General features: G+C 37.0%; 2 protein-coding genes across 11 annotated transcripts in view; one reads left to right on the top strand and one right to left on the bottom strand.

Annotated features, from left to right (window-relative positions):
* Positions 1 to 26,683, top strand: part of CMSS1 (cms1 ribosomal small subunit homolog) — a 458,243-nt gene that overhangs the window by 141,245 nt on the left and 290,315 nt on the right. The window contains exon 1 of one of the 10 annotated variants that reach the window (XM_077118618.1): positions 24,976 to 25,585. The exons of the other annotated variants lie outside the window; for them this stretch is intronic. The gene's annotated coding sequence lies outside the window, so the exon portion shown is untranslated. Of the gene's footprint in view, positions 1 to 24,975; positions 25,586 to 26,683 lie in introns of those variants that run through there. 10 annotated transcript variants of the gene reach the window in all.
* Positions 1 to 26,683, bottom strand: part of FILIP1L (filamin A interacting protein 1 like) — a 361,112-nt gene that overhangs the window by 131,785 nt on the left and 202,644 nt on the right. The window contains exons 2-3 of the mRNA XM_077118608.1: positions 3,574 to 3,835; positions 2,667 to 2,840 (exon numbers count right to left, since the gene is read on the bottom strand). Of these exons, the coding sequence (XP_076974723.1) occupies positions 2,667 to 2,840; positions 3,574 to 3,825 (426 nt within the window). The 5' untranslated portion in view covers positions 3,826 to 3,835. The remainder of the gene's footprint in view (positions 1 to 2,666; positions 2,841 to 3,573; positions 3,836 to 26,683) is intronic.

Below are 26,683 nucleotides of genomic sequence, written 5' to 3'. Positions count from 1 at the left end.
TTTTTTTTTATATTTGACCAAATGTTTTTATATATCTTCTTGTGGTATGATTTTACAATATAAAGTCCACAATATGGCTGGGATTGGAAATCTTTATGCTCTACCTGACTAATCTACCTCATCCTTTGGATCTTGACTTTCCTGACCCTTCTATCTAAATTTTATCCTTCAGGTACACTCTTTCATAGCATTTTGTGCTTTTCTCCCCTGAAATTAACATAATGTATAGTGATATACTTATTTGTATGATTATTTCTTGTCTGTCACCCACTTAGACCATAAACCCCCTGAAGGCAGGAATCACAGTTTTTTATATATTATCTCTTCAATAAATATTAAGTGAATAAAATAAAAAGAAAACCTAATTATACAGTTGCTTAAAAAGAGTACTTTTAGAATTGTCCTAAGGTTATGCTAATAAGGTACTCAGGTACTTTTATTATAATACCTTAATAAACCCAAAATACTTTATATTTTCAGTGTTGTCGTTTTTGGAAGAACTAAGAATATCTTAGACTATTAATTCAAGTGTCCTTTTTTAAAAATACCTTATAATATAGAATCCTAGGTTAAAGCAGAATAGGAGATTAAACTGTTGGTAGACTCTTAGTTCTTATTTCTTCCCTTTTTTATGACAGGCCCTCTGCTCCCCATCCCCATCCTTTCTTCTAGCTCACAGACCTTTACCAGTGTTCCTGCCATGCCATTGTTTATTGCTTTTTGTTATTTTGCCTTAACAGATAAATCTCTTTTAGTTTACTCTAGACATAGTTGAGATTTTTTAGGTTTTTTAAAAAGAACATTATTAGGAAACTAAGGGGAATGGAGGATATTAGCACCCAGGATTAATGTGGGAAGAAGGAAAGGAGGGTGGGGAAAGAAGAATGATTGTTTGGCATAGCACATCCTTATTCTATTGTAATTATAGTCTAACCAGGGATGGTCTTACTAAGAGCACTGCCCTCTCTTCCTTTTCTTCAGTCCTATCTTGGGAATCCTACTGGAATTCCCTTTTACTGCTTATTCTCTGGGTGTCCTGCTCTCACCCATCACTTCCTAGATAGAGGAAGAGGGTAGACAGCTGAGTTGTTGGGTAGGTACAGTTGTATAGTGAATTCTAAAAGAAGAAAGTAGAAAGAAAAAGAGGAAAAATGGGCAAATCATGGAGGTTGGGATATGAGATGTGTGGGTATGTACAGAGGTACATACATATCTGTTGGAGGAGTAATCAGAGAAGGTTGGATTTACAAGGCAGATTATGGATAACTTTCAGGGGCACTTTGCAAAGTTAGGTTCTAAGCACTTGCAGAGAGTCATGGTATTTCCAGTTTTGCATGCATGCAATGGAATTATTTTTTAACTAAAACTGTATCCTACTGATTTCAGCATTAATTTGGAATCATTCTGTTTCATTTCACGCTGAAACGTTGAAGGGTTGTGCCATTTGTGGAATTTTGTCAAGGATATGTTCAGTGATCATCATTTGCATTTGAGCTCATACAAGTTGTGGAATTAGTGCCTGAGGGAGTTTCACAGCCAGTATGTTGAGAGCCAGGTTACATTTCTAATACTACTGACTTGAATGCAGCCTCGGCTCCACTAGTTTAAAATTTGGATTAAAATGCAAGTCAACAGACTTTGGGTGGTCTCATCCTCACCCATTAGAGAAACAGATCCACATGACTGAACTCCTTCACATTTTGGCAAGATGGTTGTCTTCTCTCAGGGGACATCCAAGACGAGAATAGCAAGGACATTAGAGGTTGGTGCTGAGTAGGTTGCCAGCACTTATATGGAGGAAATTTGTCCAAAACTTGTTTTCACTCTCCAGCCTTAATTCATGCTCCTAGTTGTTTCCTTTTTATAAAAATGAAAAAATTTTGAAAATTTCCATTGAGGTCTCAGAGGAAAATAGAAGAATACAATAAGGATGCCAAAGAGTTTCAGAAATGTCAGCAAGTAAAAAAGCAAATATTGCTGCATCTTTGTGGTCCTGTTGAAACTGCACACCTTTGCTATTGTAATTGCTGGGCATACTTGTGGGGGAGAGCTCTCACCTGCCATTAAACTGTTGAAGGAAAAAGAGGACATGCACTCATCTAAAATGCATGTTTTCTAAACTCTATTTCTTGAACTGTTCTTCAGGTCATTTCCATTCATCCTCAAAATTTCTATGACATAATACCTCAGCATTTTCAAAGAAATTAACCTCTGTAGTTGAACTTTATCTGCTTTTTATTCCAACCCGAATAACCTTCAAGGCCCCAAAAGAAGTGCAGACCCTTTGCCCTAAATATGTGAGTGTGTGTGTGTGTGTGTGTGTGTGTGTGTGTGTGTGTGTGTGTGTGTATGAGAGAACAAAGGGAAAACGGTTCTCTTTCATTTTCTATGTTTTAGTCGGATCTTAAGAAACAAACCCAGCAGAATCATCCTGGCCATGATTCATTTGCTTTTTCTTTCCTGTAAAACATGTAGTGTTTAATCAAGATTATTGCAGTCAGGCTTTATCTGATTTCTACCTTGTGTAGTCTTTAAATATCGTAGAAAGCAAAACTGTGAAGAACCAAAAAAGGAGTTCCAGTTCATCCTCTCCTGCCACGTTTAGTGCTTGGCTGGCTGGTGAACTTTCCCGCCTCCAAGGTGCATGCCCTTGATATGGTACATACCTCATTCATAGGTTTCTCATAGATGTCCTCCTGCCAAGGGGCAGATTTTGCTTGAAAAGCATCACGCTGAAGAGCCTCTAACACCTTTTTTGGAGTGACAAACCCATATTGAGCTTCCAGCAAAGCCAAGTCCATTTTTTCAGCCTTTAAAATGCCTATGACTTCATCTCGAGCCTGTAAGAAAAAAAAAATATTTCAGAAAGCCTACTTTATCTAACAGCAGTCTCAGCAAGTGATTTGTGATCATTGACAGTTTTTTTTCTTTTTCGAATATAAATGAATCACATTTGGTTATAGTGCCTTTTAGAAAAGAACAAAGCTATGCCCCTCACCCTTCTTACAATGTAATTACACATTAATAATATTTTCAAAAGTGACCACTATACAACTATCAGGTACCCTACATTTTCTTTATTGTTTCTGACAAGGAGAAAACATGATACTCCTCAATGGACTGGCATTAGTGTTTTCAGGGGTAAGAAATAAGATTCTTCATGGAGAGCAGCTGTTTTAGTTTTTTATGTAAGTTAATAATACCAGGGCAAGCCTGGAAGCCAGTTCTCATGGGGTACAAAAGCTTCTATTGTTATTTAAACCAATCCAGAAGTCATCTGGTATTATTGTTACCAATACATCCTGTGCACTGAAGCTCGTGAACAGCATAGGCAGAGGATGTGACCTTTCACAATGTGCATTCCTATTGCATGTCATAATGACAGCCCTTTTAGATGTGATTAATTGCCCTTCAAATTGGCAGAAGAGAATTCTGTGTATGTGTACATACACTTTGCTTTCATGTACAGAGAAGTATGAACCACAGATAACTGTTTCTGTGGCAGTATGTGTACCATGTTCACAATCAGTCTTCCCCAAGAAACATGATGGGAATGACTCCAGCCCAGCTGACCTGCAATTCGCCCTCCAGGATGCTGAGGAGAAATAATAGGTCGTCTCTTGAGAGATCTTCTTCTTGGTGGCCATTACTACTGTGTGGCTTCTCTGACTTGGGAGATGGAAGAACAGGGTCTGACTCACTAGCTGGGCCCTTGTCTTGCTGTCTCTGCTTCATGTCTTCAGGCCTTTGGAAATTGTGGTCTCTACTATATCTTGGAAGTTTCTTTTGGGGTAAACCCTCCATGTGATTGCTTTGGGATCGCATTCTTTAAGACCTGGATGGAGTAAAGACAATTTGTAACTCTTAATGGGAGTCAAGTTTTAATAGAGGCACCTCTTCACTGCTTTAACAAGCCTGCATTCTTGCTATTTTTCCTCAGCCAAAGACAATCTTTCTGATGTCTATAGCAGGGGAAAGCATTAGCAGATTCATAAATCATAGTTTTATTTACACTTCTGTTTTTAAAAATCAACGTTTTAAAGAATGTGTTCTACTTTGATAACATCTATGGGTAAACAGTCTGTATTTGAACTTCAACCTTCATGCATTCCAATTTAGAGACCCAAGTCATACCTCCAATCACAACATAACTGCTTACTTAAATTAAGATTTACTTAACATGATTATAAAATGCTAGATTTGCTCATTGTTCTGCAGATTCACACAGGATTTCTTTTGATTTGTTTTGTTTTTATTTATCCTAGCCTTTGGTGCATTAATGTAGGAGCATCAGAATTACTATTCCAAAATACTTTGGAGTATTTATTTAAAGCAACATCTAGTGTTAAAGAAATGCAGACCTGGTCCCTGGCTCTATTCTTGATCTAAAATTGCAGATCTATCCTTGGAAAATGAAAGGAGTTATTTTTAGAACCCTTGTCTCCAAAGTAAGGTAACTGCCTCCCTAATGGTTTGCCATTTGGAAACAATATAACATAAATTAATATTTGAGGGACACATTAGCTACACTTATAATTTTATAATTATCCAAATTAATGTACAATAGCAAGAAAAATTGTTCTACCTTTGAGGTTTCTATTTAAAAGAGAAAATGTTGATTGAGTTTAGAGACAACCTCGTTGAAGTGCAGCAAATTATTTTATTTGTCCTTGCAAATTATGAAACTTTCTTCATAATTGCTGCCTTACTTTTAGTTTGTAATAATATTCTTTAAAATGTATGAAATATTTCAAACACAGGGAAACTATGGAAAATAATGTAAGGAATCTCTGAGTGCTACCACACAAATGTGTGGAATCTTAATTTACTATATACGCTAGGGAAAAAAAATATTATAGATACTGTTGAAGCTTCTTGTGTATCTCTTTGGAACCCATTCTCTTCCCTTCTCACCCCAAAAGTAACCACTGTTTTCAGTTTGGTTTTTATCTTACCCAGGCAGGTTTTGTAACCTTTTTTAAGTGTATATATTTGCTGCACAATATATGGTTTTGCTTTGCATGTTTTCAAATCTTATATAAATGGCATATTGAGCATATCTTTCCAAAACTTGCTTTTTCATTCTATGTGTATTTTTGAGATTTAATCTTGTTGTTCCATTTGGCTTTAGTGTGTATATTTTGATTCCTGTGTAGAAGTTCATCATATGAATAATCCATCATTTACTTATCCATAAGTAAGTGTTGATGGATATTTTTAAATAGTTTACAGTTTTTTCAGTATTAGAAAAAATCCTGCCATGAGCATTCATGTACATTTTTTCCTTGTGTACAAGTATTTCTCCAGGGCATATTCTCTAAAGGATGAGTATGGGCTGTGGAATATGTATGTCCTCAACATTAATAGAGATTATTGTTCTCCTAAATGGAGTACCAGTTTACTTCATTTGAAAAGTATGAGGATTCTCATTGCTCCACATATTCCCCAATACTTGGTATTATCAATTTAAATTCTTCCCTGTTTGATGGGTTCAAATGGTTTCTTGTTTTAAATTTGCTTTCTGTAATTATTACTGAGAGCAGGCATCTATCTCTTCACCTGTTTATAGACCATTTGGGTTTCTTCATAAATTGCCTGTTCATAGACTTTTCTCACTTTTTTTTTGGTTTGTCAAATTCACCCATTGTTTAATCTACATTTTTCTTAATCTTTATACTGGAAAACAAAACAAAACATGAACAATGCCAGTATAAAAACATAGTTAAGATCACAGATTCTGGCACCATGCTGCCAGAGTTCAAATTCCTATTCTTTTACTCATTGGATATATAACTTCAAGCAAGCTAATTAATACCTCTGTGCCTTAGTGTTCTCATCTGTAAAATGGGAATGATATTAGTATACTTGTAAAGATACTGTAATAATTAAATGAGTTAACATATGGCAAATGTGTACAACATGCCTGCTGCAAAATTAGCACCCAAGAAGCATTAACTTTTATTTTTAATAATGTTAGTATTAACTTTATTTCTGTTCCCTTAAATTTTACAGTAAGCCGATAATAACTTTATAATTTGAAAAAAATATGTTTCAAGAAGAAAAAAAAGATTCATTTTATCTTTCATCTAATAAATTGGGAGCCATGCATATGGACAAAAACAAAAGATTAAAAGAATGGCTTAATGTCTTTGCTTGGTGCCCTGTTTAAGAAGTGGTTCTCACTAACCCTAGCTTGTTAGCAGCACTTGAGATGACCTGCAAGTCTGGAGAGTTTAGAAACCAGAGAACTTCATAGCCAATCAGGCAAGCTTCCATTTATCCATCTCTCCCTCTATCCATTGTTCAACAAGCATTTTTTGGAGTCCCACATGTGTCATGCACTAAGTCAGTTATTTATGGTATGACTTCCCTCAGTACATGTAATATGCTTTTACCCTATAGATATATGGAAATAATTCTTAGAACTAGGGGAGGGGATTGTAGGAAAGTGGTAGAATAGGAAGCTCCAGGATTCAGCCCTTTCACCAAAATAACTATTAAACAGGAACTGTCTGAAACAACTATTTCAAAACTCCAGAGTCAATAGAATACTACAGCATCCAGGGAAGAACAGGAGGATACTTACAGTACTTAAATGCTTGCAATAAAAAAAAGGAAAGAGCAAAAACCAAAGACCTAACTACATACTTGGAGGAACTAGAAAAATAACAGCAAACTAAACCTAAAGCAAGCAGAAGAAAAGATATAACCATGATTATATGTGAATAAATATGATCAGAAATGGGGAAATGAGGAAGGGGCATTACTAATGACCCCACAGAAATAAAAAGGATCATAAGGGGATACTATAAACAACCGTGTGCTGGTTTGAAAAGGTTATGTACCCCAGGAAAGCCATGTTCTTTTAATCCTGATATATTCTTGTAGGGGTAACCATGTTCGTTTAATCCTAATCCAGTATTTTAGGGCGGGACCTCTTAATTAGGTTGTTTCCATGGAAATGTGACATAGCCAGTTGTGGGTATGATCTTTTGATTAGATGGAAATGTGACTCCACCCATTCAAGGTGGGTCTTGATTAGTTTACTGGAGTCCTTAAAAGAGCCAACACAGACGTTTGGAGATACAGAGGAAAATGGCAGAAGGACCCACAGGATCTGTGAGAGCCATTTGAAACTAGAAGACAGAGAGGAGCCCAGCAGACATTGCCATGTGCCTTTCCATGAGAGGCTAAGGAAGCCAGAACTCAGAGTTTTGACCCAGAGAACTAAATGAAGGCCCACAGATGCTTACAGAGGAAGCCACTGGAATAAGAAGCGCAAAACAGTGAAATGGGAACAAGGATTTCAGATGCTAGCCACATACCTTCCTAGCTGGCAGAGAAATCCTGATGCCTTTTGGCCTTTTTTCGGATTCAAGATACTTTTTTCTGGATGCCTTAGTTTGGACATTTTTAAGAACTTAGAGCTGTAAACTTGTAATTTGATAAATCTCCTTTATAAAAGCCATTCCATTTCTGTTATATTGCATTATAGCAGTATTAGCAAACAAACAAACAAACAAACAAAAACTGTAAGCCAACAAATTAGACAAGCTTGATGAAATGGGAAAATTCCTAGAAATACACAAACAACCCACACTGACTCTAGAAGAAAGGCAAGCTCTCATCAGACCAATTACAAGTAAAGAGATTGAAGCAGTGGTCAAAAAACTCCCAACAAAGAAAGCCCTGGACCAGATGGCTTCACAGCTAAATTCTACCAAATGTTCCAAGTCAAATTAGTACCTGCTCAAACTCTCCCAAAAAAATTGAAGAAGAGGAAATACTGCCTACCTCATTCTGTGAGGCCAAAATTATACCAAAACTAATACCAAAGCCAGATAAAGGTACCATAACAAAAGAAAGTTACAGACCAATTATTTTAAGAATATAGATATAAAACTTATCAACAAAATACTAGCATATCAAATCCAACAGCATATTAAAAAAAGTATACACCAAGATTAAGTGGAATTTATTGCAGTTATACAAGAGTAGTTGAACATAAGAAAATTGATTAAAGTACTATACCATCTTAACAGAACAAAGGGGGAAAAAGCATGATTGTCTCAAATGACACAGAAAAGGCATTCAACAAAATCCAGAATCCTTTCTTGATAAAAACACTTAGAAAATGGAAATAGAAGGAAACTTCCTCAACTTGATAAAGGGCATATATGAAAACCCCATTGCTATCATTATAATTAATAGCAAAAGACTGAAGATTGGCCCCTCTGAGATCTGGAACAAGACAAGGATAAAAATTAAAATTAAAAACTTTTGTGCCTCAAAGGATTTTATCATCAAAGTAAAATGACAAACTACACAATGGTAGGAAATATTTAGAAACCACGTATCCAATAAAAGTTTACTATCCTGACTATATAAAGGAATCCTTCAACTTAACAATAAAAAGACAGACAACCCAATTTTAAAATGGGTAAAATATTTGAATAGTCATCTCTCCGATGAAGATATACAAATTGCCAGAAAGCACATGCAAAAATGCTCAACCTCATTAGCAGGGAAATACAAATCAAAACCATAAGATGCCATTTCACACCCATTAGAATAGAGCTTTATTTTTAAAAAATTTAAAAACAATACAGAAAATTACAAGTGTTGGAGAGGATATGGGAATATAGGAACACTCATTCATTGCTGGTAGCAGTGTAAAATGGTGACAGTTTGGCAGTTCCTCAGAACGTAAGTATAAAATTACCGTATGACTCAGCAATCCCACTACTAGGTATATACCCAAGCGAATTTGAAAGCAGGGACTCAAGCATATACCTTCTGGGGCTGGGCTGTGATAGGGAATAAGATGTTAAGACTTAAAATGTGCCGAGCTTCTAGTTGAAACAATGAGAAGGTTTTAGTAATGAATGTAATTAACAGCACTGACATACATATCTGAATGTATTAAAAGGGGCAATGTTATGTTCTATGTATGGTAACAGAATAAAAATTTTTTTTAAATCCATGGAACTGTGCTACACAATGAACTCTAAGTTAAACCATGGGATATAGTTAATAATACAATGATAAAAATGTGCTTTCATCAGTATAACAAATGTACCACACCAATGTAAGGTGTTCAGTAATAATGTGATGTATGGGAATCCTTTATCTATAAACCCATAACTTCTCTAATCAAAAGAAACAAAAACTCTTGGGGTATTGAAAAGTACACTGAACTACACAGAAACCAAGAGAAAATAATTTTGTCAGAAACCAGCTGTGGGACATAATTAACACCCTGACCCTATCTGGGCCCAGTGTCCTGATCTGTGAAGTGAGGGGGTTGGGCAGGTGATCTCTGTGACCTCTTTCCCTTGTGTGATGTATAATGATTCTTGCTTCTGTGCCTTTCTTCTAGCATAGGTTATCAGTAGTGCATTTAGAAAAAATCAGTTTGTAGCTCTGCATCTTATTGGAAATCACAGAACTCTAAATCCTGCAAGTGTATATACAGTAAACATGTGCCTAATGATTTCCACTAAAGAAGGAATTAAAACTAGAAGAGGATTCTTTTTTTTTTTTAACAGTTTTATTCACAACCATACAATCCATCCAAGTATACCATTGGTTGCTCTTGGTATAATCACAGAGTTATTGAATTTACCACTGCAATCAGTTTGAAAACATTCTCATTGTTCTGAGAAAGAACCAATCCATACCCCTTCAGAAGAGAGTTCTTAAGAGAATATCCCCAATATTAATTTTGTTTTTTAATTTTATGATAGTTTAAGTCCACTACAAATGCACATATTCTCTAAGTACATTAGATTTGAGTTATCTCTAAGAATTATAATAACTTTAGCAACCATTTTACCAATTACTTATATTTAAATAAGATGTCTAAATAATTATTATAAAGCCTGTGTTTGTGCAGTAAGTTTCATAAACTATTTTAAAATTAAGGCAAACAAGGAAAAAATACAGATGGAAATATCAGGGTTTTCCTGAATTCAAAATATTTAATGCTAACTCAAATACCATTTGATTGACTGTCAGACTGCAAATGTTTTCAAAATGTCAAGTAGAAAGTTATTACAATATTATCAACTTTGCTATAATGATGACCTGTATTACTGAACAGTTTCAAATTTTTTATTTTAAGAGAATATAAAGATGCAAAAACTTTTACAATTAACAAGTAAAAATCTTGTCACTTATAAGATCTTAACATTTAAGGTCTGTTTTATCTGATATTACTATAGCTACTTGTGCCTTTTGTAACAACTTGTATAGGACATCTTTTTGCCATCCTTTCACTTTCAATCTATTTGGATTCTTGGGGCTGAGATAAGTCTCTTGTAAGAAACATATAGATGGATTTCATTTTTTAATCTATTCAATCATTCTATGTTTTTAATTGGTGAGTTTAGTCCATTGACATTCAAAATTACTACTATAAAGGCAGTTCTCGAGTCTAGTTTTTATTTGTGAGATCTATATGTTCTTTTCCCACTCTCACTATTTAGCCTTTAAGTTACAGTTGCTGATTCCCTTCAATTCTGAACCCTCTTCCAGACCTCCCTCTCCAGTCTTTTCTCTATTGACACAACTCCCTTTAGTATTTCTTATAGGGTAGGACTCTTTTTCGCAGATTCTCTCAGCCTTTGTTTATCTGTGAAGATTTTAATCCCACCTTCAATTTTGCAGGATGACTTGGCAGGATAAAGAATTCTTCGCTGAAAGTTTTTCTCATTCAGAATCTTAAATATATCATCCACTGCCTTCTTGCCTCCATGGTGCCTGTTGAGTAGTCTAAGCTCTGTCTTATGTGGTCTTCCTTGTATGTAACAAATCACTTTTCATGATTTTTTTGCTTCTCTTCAAGACTTGACATTCTAATAAGTATATGTCTTGGAGTAGGCCTATTTGAAGTTATTCTGTTTGGGATTTTTTGAGTTTGTTTGTATGTTTATGTCTTTTATAAGGGTTGGGAAGTTTTCCTCTAGTATATCTTTTTAAATTTTTTTTGTTTTTTATATTTATTTTATTTTTAGATTTTTTTAATTGTGAAAAATAACATTGTGCTGGTTTGAAAGGATATATGCCCCCTAAGAAAAGCCATGTTTTAATATAAATCCCATTTCATAAAGGTAGAATAATCCCTATTCAATATTGTATATTTGAAACTGTAATGAGATCATCTCCCTGGTTGATGTGATTTAGTCAAGAATGGTTGTTTAACTGGATTAGGGGGTGACATGTCTCCACCCATTTGAGTGGGTCTTGATTGGTTTATTGGAGTCCTATAAAAGAGGAAACATTTTGGAGAGTGAGATTCAGAGAGAGCAGAGAATGCTGCAGCACCACGAAGTGGAGAGTCCATTGGAGATGAAGAAGGAAAACGCCTCCCGGGGAGCTTCATGAAACCAAAAGCCAGGAGAGTAAGCTAGCAAACTAGAACAGATTTTGGTATCGGAGAGTGGGGTGCTGCTGCTGCAGTTTGCAAATACCAAACATGTTGGAACGGCTTTTTAAATGGATATGGGAAAGATTCTGGAAGAGTTGTGAGAAGCTTCATAGAGAAGGCCTAGAATGCTTTGGAGAGACTGTTGGTAGAAATGTGGACTCTAAAGATACCTCTGATGAGGCCTTAGACAGAAATGAGGCACGTGTTATTGTAAACTGGAAGGAAGGCGATCCTTGTTTTAAAATGGCAGATAATCTGGCAAAATTGACTAGTGGCTTTGGCTGGAAGGTAGATTTTAAAAGCCATGAACTTGGATATTTAGCAGAAGAGATTTCCAAATTAAGTGTCGAAAGTGCAGCTTGGTTTCTCCTCACAGCTTATAGTGAAATGCAAAAGGAAAGAGATAAGCTGAGAACTGAAATCTTGAGTAAAAAGAAACCAGAAATTGAGGTCCCGGAAAATTCTGGGCCTACAGAAAGGGAGACTACAGAGTATAGTGTGGATTTAACCAAATGTGGAACCAGCCAGCCATTTCAGAGAAAGTCAGGATCGGACATGGAGTTATCCAGGAAAGATTTGTGGAAACTACTTATGTCTGATGGGCATGATCCAAGACTACTGCATAGAAAGCCAACGAGAGTGCTGTGGGACCTGTATAAACAGAGCCGCTGCCAGTCTGGACTGAGGGGTTCAGAGAAGGGACACATTGGAGGGAAAATAACTTCAGAGGCAAAACCGTGGAGGCTGAGGTCTGAAGTCAAGAAGCCTCGGGCAAGGAGAGCGGACCCACCCAAGCACGTGGAGAGGGTGAGTTTGCCCCAAAGGCAGAGAATGGGTCTTTCACCTCGTTGCAGTGGAAGAGTCATGCCGCCTCAGGTCTTGGAGAAGGTGAAGCACATTCCTTGGGGTTTGGGGAGAGCCTGGCTGCCACCACATGGAGGGGTTGAGCATGTGCCCTGGAGATGGCAGAGAGCCCGGGTGCGGCCCCAATGCTTGGAGAGGTTGGAGCCGATAGAAAGGTGGTCTCCCCAATATCCCCCAAGGTTGCATTCAGAGAGAGGCAGGCGTAGGCATTTGGATAGGGTGGGACTGCCACTTTCTAAAGCCCTGAGGATAAATGACTCTCAGACTTTGAAATCTAATGGACTTTGCCCTGCAGGTTTTCAAAACCGTATGGGTCCAGTGACAAATGTGTTCCTTCCTCCCTATGGAAATGTGTATATGTATCCTATGAATGTTCCTCCTTTGTATGTTGGCAGCAAATAACTTGTTGTGAGTTTTCAAAGGTCCAGAGCAAATTGAGAGACTTTTGCCTTAGGGCAGACCATGCCTGTAACTGACTTGATGACATTTTATACTGTCTCTAATTTTGTACTTCATTGTATTGCTACTGAAAGGTTTAAGGTTTCTAATATTGTTATGAAATTAATGTATTTTGTATTTGGAAAAAACATGTCTTTTTTACGGGCCAGAGGGTGGAATGTGCTGGTTTGAAAGGATATATGCCCCCTAAGAAAAGCCATGTTTTAATATAAATCCCATTTCATAAAGGTAGAATAATCCCTATTCAATACTGTATATTTGAAACTGTAATGAGATCATCTCCCTGGTTGATGTGATTTAGTCAAGAATGGTTGTTTAACTGGATTAGGGGATGACATGTCTCCACCCATTTGAGTGGGTCTTGATTGGTTTATTGGAGTCCTATAAAAGAGGAAACATTTTGGAGAGTGAGATTCAGAGAGAGCAGAGAATGCTGCAGCACCACGAAGTGGAGAGTCCATTGGAGATGAAGAAGGAAAACGCCTCCCGGGGAGCTTCATGAAACCAGAAGCCAGGAGAGTAAGCTAGCAAACTAGAACAAACATATATATATATAAAAGCAATAACTGTCAAAACACACTGGAACAATTAGTTTTAGAACACATTTCAGAGCTTGATATGGGTTATAATTCCAAAATTTTAGGTTTTTACTACTGTTTCAAAACACTGGAGACTAAAAGAAATATCAATATAATAATTTGGCAATCATACTAGTTTGCTAAACCCTACTTCTCTGTGTAACTCCATCTCCTTTGATCTCCCCCTCTTTAGGGATTTTTAGACTATGCCCATTCGAACTTTTTCATGTTGAAAGGGGCTGTTGATAATATGGGATGGGGGATGGAACTAGTTGATGCTCTGGAGAGGCTAGCCCCTCTACATTTCAGGATTTATCTGGTCTTGGAACCTATCTGGAGGTCGTAGGTTTCTGGAAAGTAATCCCAGTGCATGGAACTTTTGTGGAATCTCAGATAAAACTCTAGGTGTTCTTTAGGCTTGGCAGGAATAATTTTGGTGGGGTTTAGCAAATTGTGATAGGTAGCAATGTTAGCAGTGTCTCACTTAAGCTTGTATAAGAGTAGCCTCCACGGTAGCCTCTCAATTCTATTTGAACTCTCTCAGCCACGATACCTTATTTATTACACTTTTTCCCCCACTTGGTTGGGATAACATTGTTGATTCCATAGTACCAGGGCCAGGCTCATTCCTGGGAGTCCTATCCCATGTTGCTAGCGAGACTTTCACCCCTAGATGACGTGTCCCACATAGTGGGGGGGGAAATGATTTCACTTGCAGAGTTGGGTTTAGAGAGAGAGGCCACATCTGAGCAACAGAAGAGGTCCTCTGGAAGTAACTCTTAGGCATACCTATAGGTAGACTAGGTTTCTCCACTACATAAATAAATTTCACAAGAGCAAGCCTCAAGATCAAGAGCTTAGCCTATTGATTTGGCTGCTCCTAATGTTTAATACAGTATCAGGAATTTCCCCAATGGTAAAGTTTAATAGTTCCATATTTCTTTTCCCATTACTCAAGGGACTTTGCCAATACTTTTTGACTATCTGCTTAATAGACTCTGGAATGTATCCAGGCATTACATTAAGCTATACAGAATTACAAGACCTCATTCTTATTCTGAGCTCCCTGTGTTCCTCCATTATATCTTAAAATAGCTGTGCTATACCTTTATTCTTCTCATCTCCTTCTGGAACACCAGTACTGCTTTTATTTTATGCTTCATGTTATCTATCATTTCCCCTAAGATCAAGTTCCATTTTTTCCCACCTTTCTTGCCATTTGTTCTTTTGAACATTCAAGTTCAATTGTCCTGTGTTCTAATTCATTTATTCTTTCTTCTGCTGTTCTTCAAATCTTCAAATCTACTGTTGTGAATCTCTAGCTTAATTTTAATTTGGTCCCCAGTATCTTTCATCTCTATGATAATCTGCCATTTTTCTATTTATTCTTTCAAATTCTTCTTTATGCTCTTCCAGTGTCTTCTTAATATTCCTTATGCCATTATGAACATCCTTAATTAGTTGTTCCAACTTCTGTTTTCCTTCTGGTGATTTAATTTGGTCATTTGGCTGAGCCATATCTGCTTGGATCTTCATATGCCTTTGATCTTATGTCGTTAACGGGGCCTTTTATTTTCTTGATAAGGTTATTTTGCGAATTTATTTCCTTCAATATTTTGTATCTACTTGTGCTTGCATTGAAAATCCTCTTTTAGATTTTGTTTGTGAAACCAAATCTGTAATCTCATGTAGAGATTGCAGTTCTACTTAGGGCTTTGTTTGAGGGCTAGACAAATAGGCAGTTTATCAAACTACACTTTCAACTTCTTCCCAGTAGATGGCTCTCTTGAGCCACCTCTTCTCCTTTCTCCTCAGAACCCCCTCTCCCAGACTGGAGGTGCCAGCTGAACTAAATGGAGACCCAATGCAATTCCAGCCAGGGCTGCTGATCTCAGTGTGCACTGAAATGTGCCAACATTCAGTGGGGGAAGGAAGACGGGGGTGGGGTGGGGGTGGGAAGAATGAACCTCAACTGAGACCTCTTGTGTGCCCAACAGATCTATTGGTCCCCAGACTCCCTTTCAGGATGACCTTGAGCTATGGAACTGGATATTTCTGCTTTCCCTTCCCATAGTCAATCTGGAAATGTTTGGCACCAATTGTTGTGCTCAGATTGGCTGGCTTCCTCAGACTCACTTCTCCATCCACACATACCTGGGGTCTCTGGGCCTCTCTGTGAGAGAAGGGGAGCAGTATCCAGACCTGAACAAGTCTTTTTCACTGGTTGGTTGTCTCACCCTCCACCTCAGGGAAGGGCCCCCTAGTCTTTGCCAAAAACACCAGACTAACCCACAGTAGCATGTCTCAAGGGTGAGAAGCAAATGGTCTGTGCCCAGGGAAAGCAGTCTGCTGTCTTCCAAGTTTGCCATGGGACCTCCCAGCATCGGAGCAGCAGGGAAAATCTCCCAAGCCTGCTGCTGGGGTAGGCAGAGTCATGACTGAGCACATTCACCACATTCTCCCCATCCAAGTTTCTCTGCTTTTTTCATTCAGGGCCTCTCTATGTAGGGTAGAAGACCCTCTCTGACCATTTGCACCCTAGAACTACTGTCCTGGTCATTTTTTTATCCCTCTCTTGTTGTTGTATGAAGCTGGTGTTAACTTAGCCTCTCTGATTTTGCCATCTTGCTGGAAGTCCTGCCAGTATTCATTTTTATCCAAGAATTATTTTATATCCTTACTGAGCGATTAGGTTGTAAAAGCAGAACTTGAAGGTGTTTATGGCTTTACATGCTTATTATTTACTTGTTTTATTTGTCTGTAACAGACCTTACCTTATACTAATGAAGCATCTTGCTTGAAGTTGCAGTATCCTGGAAAATTTTTCAACTTTATCAAGTCACATAATGTGTTTTTTGTACAAGTAGCACTTTTTCTCACCTCCTTCTTCAACACTTATCTATTCTTAGATATTGCCAATAGGGAGAGAGTGATGGTGGTGGTGGTGGTGATACTGATGCTGATGCTGAGACCAGTTAACTTACTGAGCACTGAATATATACCAGGCACACTTTCAATCATTTTATATGTTTTAGATCATTCACTTCTCATAAGAACCCTGTGAGTTAGGGAATATTATTATCTCCATTCCACAATGAAGAAATGGAAGCACAGAAAAGTTAGGTAACTTGCTGGAGGCTGCACAGTTTGTAAAGGGTTTAATGGGGGTTTGTTTTAAAAAATTTTATTCCAGTAACATATATCCAACTTACAGTTTCCCCCTTTAACCATATTCACATATATAGTTCAGTGCTATTAGTTGCCTGCAAAATAGTGCACCATCACTAGCATCCATTACCAAAACTTTACAAATAGAAAATTTGTACAACTCATGTAGCTTTGTTGTAAATTTTTCAGGACTCTCTCTATATATAGAATCATGTCACCTGCATTTCATCTATAATAGTGAAAGTTCTACTTCTTTCTTTCCGATATGGATGCCTTTTATTTCTTTTTCTTGTTTAATTGCTCTGGCTAGAACTTTCAGTACAATATTGTGTAACAGTGGTGACAGTGGGCATTCTTGTCTTGTTCCGTAAACACCAGTATGCAAATGTCCATTCCTGTCCCCACTTTCAGTTCCCCTAGGTATATACGTAGCCATGGGGTGGCAGAATCATATGGGAACCCCACCCGTAGCCTCATGTGGAACCACCACACTGCCCTCCAGAAGGGGTGCACCTTTCACCTTCCCTACCAACAGTGAATAGATTAATCTCTTTCTTCATATTTTCTCTAGCACTTGTTTCTCTCTGTTGATTTTTAACAGTTTTATTCTCCCATCATACATCATACATCTCCCATCATCCAATCTAAGTAAAAAAATCAGTGGTTCCTGGTATAATCACATAGCCACAACTTCTTTCACCACCATAATCTATACTAAGACATTTCCTTTTCTTCGATAAAGAATCCCATATCCCGGCATGTATGAGTTTTTTCTTTTTTCTTTCTTTTGCTGGAGAGATGCTAAGGTTCAAAACAGTGATAATGGTGATAAATACACAACTATATGATGATGTTGTGAGACATTGATTGTAACCATGTCAAGAATGTTTGTATATTTGTTCGTTGTTTATAATAAAAATGTTTTTAAAAATAACTAAAAAAAAAGAATCCCATATCTCTCCCCCATATCCTCTACTTGTTGGCATTTAATTGTGGCATAATGCCTTTGTAACATTGAGTGGAAGCATATTACAATGTTACTGTTGCATATAGACCCTAGCCTGCATTGATTGTATTTTTTCCTATATACAATCCCATTTTCAACACCGTTTGATGTTGACATTCATTTGTTCTCCCTCATGCAAAAACATTCTTATATTTGTACATTTAGTCACCATCATTGTCTACCCTAGGCATTCCTAAGTAATGCCCTCTCAGTCTTTATTGTCTTTCTTTCTTTCTGGTGTCATATATGCCCCCAGCTCTTTTCCCTCAACCATACTCATTTTCAGGTTCATTATGTGTACTTATATTATTGTGTTACCATCAAATAGTATTGTGCTATCCATTTCTGAGTTTTTACACTCAATCCTGTTGTACATTCTGCATTCCTTCAGCATCCAATGCCCAATCTCTACCCTCTTTCTATCTCCTGATAACTTGTGTTCTTAACTTTAACTTTCAAAGTTCACTCATTAGTGTCAGTTCATATTAGTGAGACCATACAGTATTTGTCCTATAGTTCTTAAATGGTTTCACTCAGCATAATATCTTCACGGTTCATCCTTGTTGTTACATGCTTCATGATTTTATTCTGTCTTAAACCTACATAATATTCCATCATATGTATATACCACAGCTTGTTTAGTCACTCTTCCACTTATGGACATTTGAGCTGTTTCCTCCTCTTGGCAATTATAAATAATACTGCTATAAACATTGGTTTGCAAATGTCCATTTGTGTCCTTGCCTTTAGCTCCTCTGAATATATACCTAGTAATGGGATTACTGGATCATATGACAAATCTATACTTAGTTTCCTGAGAAACCACCTAACTGCCTTCCACAGTGATTCCTCTATTTTAGATTCCCACCAAAAGCAGATAAGTGTACATCTTTCTCCACATCCTCTCCAGCTCTTGATGTTTTCTGCTGTTTTGATAATGGCCATTCTAGTGGATGTCAGATGAAATCTCATTTGATTTGCATTTCCCTAATAGCCAGTGAAGTTGAGCATCTTTTTTTTTTTTAATTTTTTTTATTAATTAAAAAAAAGAAAAGAAATTAACACAACATTTAGAAATTATTCCATTCTACATATGCACTCAGTAATTCTTAGTATCATCACATAGATGTATGATCATCATTTCTTAGTACATTTGCATCAATTTAGGAAAAGAACTAGCAAAACAACAGAAAAAGATATAGAATGTTAATATAGAGAAGAAAATTAAAATAATAATAATAATAAATATATATATATAAAAGGAAAAAGAAAAAAACAAAAACAAAAGATACAAACAAACAAACAAACAAACAAAAACTATAGTTCAGGTGTAGCTTCATTCAGTGTTTTAACATAGTTACATTACAATTAGGTATTATTGTACTGTCCATTTTTGAGTTTTTGTATCTAGTCCTGTTGCACGGTCTGTATCCCTTCAGCTCCAATTACCCATTATCTTACCCTGTTTCTAACTCCTGCTGGTCTCTGTTACCAATGATATATTCCAAGTTGATTCTCGAATGTCGGTTCACATCTGTGGGACCATACAGTATTTGTCCTTTAGTTTTTGGCTAGGCTCACTCAGCATAATGTTCTCTAGGTCCATCCATGTTATTACATGCTTCATAAGTTTAGTCTGTCTTAAAGCTGCATAATATTCCATCGTAGGTATACACCACAGTTTGTTTAGCCACTCGTCTGTTGATGGACATTTTGGCTGTTTCCATCTCTTTGCAATTGTAAATAATGCTGTTATAAACACTGGTGTGCAAATGTCCGTCTGTGTCTTTGCCCTAAAGTCCTTTGAGTAGATACCTAGCAGTGACGTTGCTGGGTCGTAATCCATTCTGCCAGTGTATATCTTTTGATTGGGGAATTCAGTCCATTAACTTTTAGTGTTATTACTGTTTGGATAATATTTTCCTCTACCATTTTGGCTTTTGTATTATATATATCATATCTGATTTTCCTTCTTTCTACACTTTACTCCATACCTCTCTCTTCTGTCTTTTCATATCTGACTCTAGTGCTCCCTTTAGTATTTCTTGCAGAGCTGGTCTCTTGGTCACAAATTCTCTCAGTGACTTTTTGTCTATAAATGTTTTAATTTCTCCTTCATTTTTGAAGGACAATTTTGCTGGATATAGAAGTCTTGGTTGGCAGTTTTTCTCTTTTAGTAATTTAAATATATCATCCCACTGTCTTCTAGCTTCCATGGTTTCTGCTGAGAAATCTACACATAGTCTTATTGGGTTTCCCTTGTATGTGACAGATTGTTTTTCTCTTGCTGCTTTCAAGATCCTCTCTTTCTCTTTGACCTCTGACATTCTAACTAGTAAGTGTCTTGGAGAACGCCTATTTGGGTCTATTCTCTTTGGGGTGCGCTGCACTTCTTGGATCTGTAATTTTAGGTCTTTCATAAGAGTTGGGAAATTTTCAGTGATAATTTCTTCCATTAGTTTTTCTCCTCCTTTTCCCTTCTCTTCTCCTTCTGGGATACTCACAACACGTATATTTGTGCGCTTCATATTGTCATTCAGTTCCCTGATTCCCTGCTCAAGTTTTTCCATTCTTTTCCCTATAGTTTCTGTTTCTTTTTGGAATTCAGATGTTCCATCCTCCAGTTCACTAATTGTAGCTTCTGTCTCTTTAAATCTACCATTGTAGGTATCCATTGTTTTTTCCATCTTTTCTACTTTGTCCTTCACTCCCATAAGTTCTGTGATTTGTTTTTTCAGATTTTCTATTTCTTCTTTTTGTTCAGCCCATGTCTTCTTCATGTCCTCCCTCAATTTATTGATTTGGTTTTTGAAGAGGTTTTCCATTTCTGTTCATATATTCAGCATTAGTTGTCTCAGCTCCTGTATCTCATTTGAACTATTGGTTTGTTCCTTTGACTGGGCCATATCTTCAATTTTCTGAGTGTGATCCGTTATTTTCTGCTGGTGTCTGGGCATTTGATCAGATTTCCCTGGGTGTGGGACCCGGCTGGTTGAAAGGTTTTTCTGTGAAATCTCTGGGCTCTGTTTTTCTTTTCCTGCCCAGTAGATGGCGCTCGTGGCACTCGTGTGTCTGTGGGTCTCACCAGTAAAAGATGCTGTGGCTCCTTTAACTTGCCAATCCGAATCTCGCAGTCGGCCCGGGAAACCGCGCGTGGAGGGGGGGTCGCCGGCCACCGCGGCTTGGGGGAATGCCGGTCCAAATTGCCCAGCTGGCCCGAGACGCCAAGCGTGGCGGGAGGGCCCCGCTATCCAACGTTCCCAGTCGGACCGGGAAGCCACGTGTGTGGAAGGGACCCCGGTCGCCAGCCGCCCCGGCCCGGGAAAGCGCACGCCCCTCGGGTATCTCACCGCAGCGGATTCTCCCTGCCCGTTCAGCCGTTCCAGAATGGGGTACGCTGTCTTTTTGGTCTCTGTCGTGGCTCCGGGAGCTGTTTCGTATTGTTTCTGTTTCTTTAGTTGCTGTTCTGGAGGAGGAACTAAGACCCGCGGGTCTTACTAAGCCGCCATCTTCTCCGGAAGTAAGTTGAGCATCTTTTCATATGTCGTTTAACCGCTTGTTTTTCTTCTTCTGAAAAGTGTCTGTTCATGTCTTTTGCCCATTTTTAAATTGGGTTACTTTTGTTGTTGTTGTTGTTGTTGAATTGTAGAACCTCTTTATATATTCTGGATATTAAACCCTTATCTGATATGTGGTTTCCAAATATTGTCTCCCAATATGACAACTGCCTTTTTAGTTTCCTGACAGAGTTCTTTGATGCATGAAAATGTTTAATTTTGAGGATATCCCATTTCATATTTCTTTTTTCATTGCTCATGCTTTGAGTGTAAGGTCTAGGAAACCACCTCCTATTATAAGATTTATTAGATATTTCCCTACATTTTCTTCTAAAAATTTTATGGTTTTAATTCTAATGTTTAGGTGTGTGATCCATTTTGAGTTAAGTTTTATGTAGTGTGTGAAATATGGATCCTCTTTCATTCTTTTGGATATGGATATCCAGTTCTCCAAACACCATTTATTGAAGGGGCTGCTGTATTCCAGTTGAATTGACTTGAGTGCCTTATCAAAGATCAATTGTCCATAATAGATGAAAACATCTATTTCTGAACACTCAATTCCATTGTTTAGTATAGTAGTCTATCTTTATGCCAGTACCATGCTGTTTTGACTGCTGTAGCTTTGCCATATGCTTTAAAATCAGGTAGTGTGATCAGCATCTGGACCTGAACTTTTCTTTTGGGGTATCTACTTTTATATATATATATATTTTTTTTTTATAAACAAATCTTCACACATATAACAATCCACAATGCAATGGTGACTATCAGTGGCTCACAGTGTGATCACATAGTTGGATGTTCATTATTATGATCATTTTTAAAACATTTTTGTCACTACAGAAAAAGAAATTTAAAAAAATAATAAACTCATCCATCTCATACCTCTTACTCCTCCCTCTCATTGATCACTACTATTTCAGTCCATTGGGGATCTTCTTGATGACTGATTCAATCTCTTTATTTGTAATTGTTTTGTTGAGGTCATCTATTTCTTCTCGAGTCACTCTTCGTTGTTCATGCCTTTTGAGGAAGTTATCCATTTCATTTCTATTGTCTAGTTTTTCAGTATATATAGTTGTTCATATGTATCCACTCATTACTTCCTTTATTTCTGCACTTTCAATGGTTATGTTCCCTCTTCCATTTCTGATTTTATTTATTTGCATCCTCTCTCTCTTTGCCTCTTTCAATCACCCTAGCTAACGATTCATTGATTTTACCGTTAAAATCAGTTGGATTTTCTCCAAGAACCAACTTCTGGCTTTCTTGATTTTCTCTATTGTTTTCATATTCTCAGGTTTGTTTATTTCTGTTCTAATCTTTGTTATTTCTCTTCTTTTGTTTGTTTTGGGGTTAGTTTGCTGTTCTTTCTCTAGTTCCTCCAGGTGAACAGTTAATACCTCAATTTTTGCTCTTTCTTCTTTTTTTAATGTAGGCATTTAGGGTAATAAATTTCATTCTCAGCAATGCCTCTGCTGTATCCCATAGATTTTGATATGTTGTGTTTCATTTTTATTTGTCTCGAGATATTTACTGATTTGTCTTGTAATTTCTTCCTTGGCCCACTGGTTGTTTAAGAGTGTTTGTTTAGCCTCCATGTATTTGTGAATTTTCTGGCCATCTCCCTGTTACTGATTTCCAACTTCCTTCCATCCAAGAAAGCGTTTTGTATAATTTCCATCTTTTTTAATTTATTGAGACTTACTTTTTGACCCAGCATATGATCTATCCTTGAGAATGATCCATGAGCACCTGAGAAAAGTGTGTATCCTGTTGTTGTGGGGTTTAATGTTCTGTAAATGTCTGTTAAGTAGTTCATTTATTGGAATTGGGATTTGAGATCGGGAATCCTGGCTCTTGAGCCTGCATGCTTAAAAACCTTGTTATAATGCCACTATGCTGTACTGCCTAACACATATGCATATATTGATAAAGACATATATTCTATCTGAAAATGTTTATAGCCTTGCTAGATAGATTATCTATAAATAATTACAGTACAGATGAACAATGATCTGTGGCAATAGTCATCACTAGCTCTTCTCTGGGCAGCCAGGAAAAGGTACATTTATTTAAGAAAAGCAAAGGCTTAAGTGAAGTATGTTTTGTTTTGGAATTAGAACACTGGGTATATGTGGAATATTGATGAGAAAAAACATTTTTTGTACATTTATTGTAAATTATTTTCATAAATTAATATATTGTATACCTTATGAAAATATACCCAAAAAGAAAAAGAAAAAATGATAAAATGCTATAAGTTGAATTTCTAAATATTTTCCCTGACCTCAAAGGATTGTCCCAAACACCCCAAGAAGACTCTTGCTCTGGACTGTAGATACGAAGGAATGTTTTTATGAAGATTAAATATGTTTAAAACAAATAAATATTATATGCTGCTTTATTTATCATTTATAGATATGTTCACACATAGAGGACAGAATCATCTTTCTTTGTTTTCTATTATTAATCTCCATCCACGTCTCATATAGAGTACCTGACTTGATGCTCCACACATAATGGGTATTTATCAGGGTGACTGGTTTGCTGTCTGTATTTTGTGACCCACTGTCTCAGTTACACTATTATCACTGCTTAGTAAACCACCACAAAACTCAAGTGGTGGCTAAGCAATTCTGCGGGTCACTTGGCAGCTTCAGTCATCTTGCAGTTTGTCTGCGACTGTATGATCTAAAATAGGTTCATTCACATAGCTGCCTGTCGGCTACTAGATCTAAAGGGGCTTAGTCAGGTCATCTCATCACTACTACATACAGCACTTGGCTTCCCCAAGTGCTGGCCTCAGGGCAGCATTCCAAGAGGATGAGAGCTGAAACTCCACAGCCTCATTTTATTAGTCACAAATCTACCTCAGATTTAAGAAGTGGCAAAAACAGATTCTACCTCTTGATGGAAGGAGTTATTGAAGCAGTTTTTGCAAAAAAATCTGTCACACCCACAGATTCAGATTTCTATGAAAAATCTAATAAAACTCTGGTTATAAAGATGAGTAAAGTATATTTGGTTCTTTATTTCCTTTAGTCTCCTGGAAGCTTAAGGTTATTTTTATAATTTGTATGATGTATTCCTGTGCTTTCCTCTTACCCGCATATTCTTTTGTGGAACAATAGCCTGCCAATAAGAACTTGTGTCTTATTTCTATCCACAAGTATTCCTCTTCCACCATTAATTTTAACAAAGGTGTGCCTTCCTTTGCTAAAGGAAGATAATGAAATTTTCTATTTAACAGGGCAGTTTGCTAAGTATTGCTCAAAGTAGTGCTCCTTGAGCTTAAGGCAATCTGAAGCTAAAGCAGAAGACTGAAGGAAGCTGTGTGTATATCATAGCATCCCTGTCTTCACTTTTAGGTGGGTTAGGTGAAATCTACCAGGATTGCAAATAGGTCATTTGCAAGTGTTGATAGTTATAAGTGGCGAAAAGACTTGAAAAATTTTTATACTCTGTTTGTTATTCTTTTTAAAGTGATTAGAATATTTCTGAGACCACCAATCCTCTTTGGGGGGTTGAGGGGAGTAGCATCAACATTCTTGCTGATCAGTGAAGCATCACTCACTTTGAATTTGTGACCAGACCCATCGTGTGCAGACTTATGGTCTACTGGGGAGTATATGTTTCTACATGTTTATAGTGGTGGAGTTTCCTTGCCCTTCTGCCAACAACCACAAAACGATCAGTAATGAGAAGTAATTAAGTATCAAGAGGAAGAAAACAGACATGAATTTGATGATATTCTCATGCTTTGTATTATCAGTGATTTCACTGTTGCTCTTGGCAAATTTTTAATGCATCTGTACGTGGCCCAAGGGCACATAGTGGGGAAAGAAAAATTTTGTAATAGCAGCAGTAGTTTGGATTTTCAGGTTACCAAAAAAAAAAAAAAAAAAAAAAGGAGTGGAAAGTTGCTTTTGTTTATACCAAATAATGATGCAAGCCTTATGCCTTTCAAAAAGTGCTGGCAGTGCCATAATGTCTGATGATTTTGCAAAGAGAAAGCCTGCTTAGTTGTCAGTTTTGCACAGCCTGATGTGTTTTTATCTGTAACTACATAGCCATCGAGTGGCAACCTTCAGGAGTGTAGAGAGCATTGGACTGAGAATCCGGAAACCTGGATTGTGATCCCAGCTCTGCCTTTAATTAGTTGGGCTCTGAATTGTTGCTTATAGTGTAAGGATGTTGGGGTAGGTGGCCCCACGAGGTCACTCAGATTGGAACAAGGACCAGGAGTTCTTTCTTTGACCTCTGCCTCGTTCTTCACCTAATGGATCCCCTGTCAAAAAATGTTGAAGCCTAAAAAAAAAGGGTCAGAGCCTGAGACTAGATGATCTCTGAGGTCCTGGGACTTCCCACTTTAGAATTCTGTAATCCTTTGTTGTCTTGTATCTATGGATACAAATACTGTGCATTTGGCAGTAGAAGTGAATTCTTCTTTGTTTTCTTATGTGGTGACCTCTGACAGTTTTTCTTGGGCTTAAGCTGGTTGAAATCATGGTGAATCTTGGTAAGAATGTGTCCATGAAATAGAAGAACAAGTGGAGAATTTACAATCATTTACTTAATTTAGTTACAGGAAATGGCTAAATGTAAATATTGGCCTGTTTTACTCTTTCCCCCTCCTCCCACACACACACCCCTAATCACTTCGCTATGAAAATTAAATTATCTCAATCATTCTTTATTAGTCTTGTATATCAAAATTTGCTTTTTCTATATAACTGGATACTGTTTAGATACTATTTTAGTTTTCATATGCTTGTTTTCCTTTTGAATGGTGGAAGGAATGTGACAAAAGGATATTTTGCTTGTATAAAATAACTTGCAAAAGCTTCAGTGAAAGCATTGCTTTTTGTCTTAATCACTTAGTATGTTACTAAGGTAGCCAATCAAAGCTATTCCAGTTTAAAGAAGAAAGTAATAGTAATAATGATAGCTAATATTTATTCAGCATTTATATTGTACAGGTCTTGTTTTAAAAACTTTCCTCTGAAGAACTCATGTTCTAAAAACTGTTCTTAACCTCATTTTACAGAGGAGAAAACTGAGACTTAGAGCTAGTTAAATAACCTACTGAATGTGACTGTGTGATTGTGAAAATCTTGTGTCTGATGCTCCTTTTATCTACGGTGTGGAAGATGAGTAAAACATGTGGATTAAAAATAAATAAATAATAAGGGGAACAAATGTTAAAAATAAATAAAATAACCTGCTGAAGGTCATACTGTTAGGAAGTGTCAAAGTCAGAATACAACCTTAGTAGTCTGGCTCTGGAGCACATTAAATCACTGTGATGTACCTATTTAGTCATGCTCTCACAAGAAGGGATACATAGTATTGGAAGAATCCTGGTTTAACATTAGTCAACAAACATTTATAGAGCACCTATTATATCAGGTATTATACTGGGCAATTTTATTTAACTAGCCTATTTTCATATCCTGACTAATGGCCCATTCTCTGATATGAGTACAATGAATTCTGGGTATCCAGAATTACACAGAAATCTGAATAACAAATTCAGAAACCCCTGGCCTTTCAGCAATTGGTGTATTTAGTGAAGATGTTTTGTTTTCATACATTATTTATGTGCAGAAACTGTATT

This window comes from Tamandua tetradactyla, chromosome 10 (assembly GCF_023851605.1).
Source record: "Tamandua tetradactyla isolate mTamTet1 chromosome 10, mTamTet1.pri, whole genome shotgun sequence".
NCBI lineage: Eukaryota > Metazoa > Chordata > Mammalia > Pilosa > Myrmecophagidae > Tamandua > Tamandua tetradactyla.
Note: the sequence above shows the minus strand (reverse complement) of the source record. Positions and strands in the feature narration are given on the sequence as shown.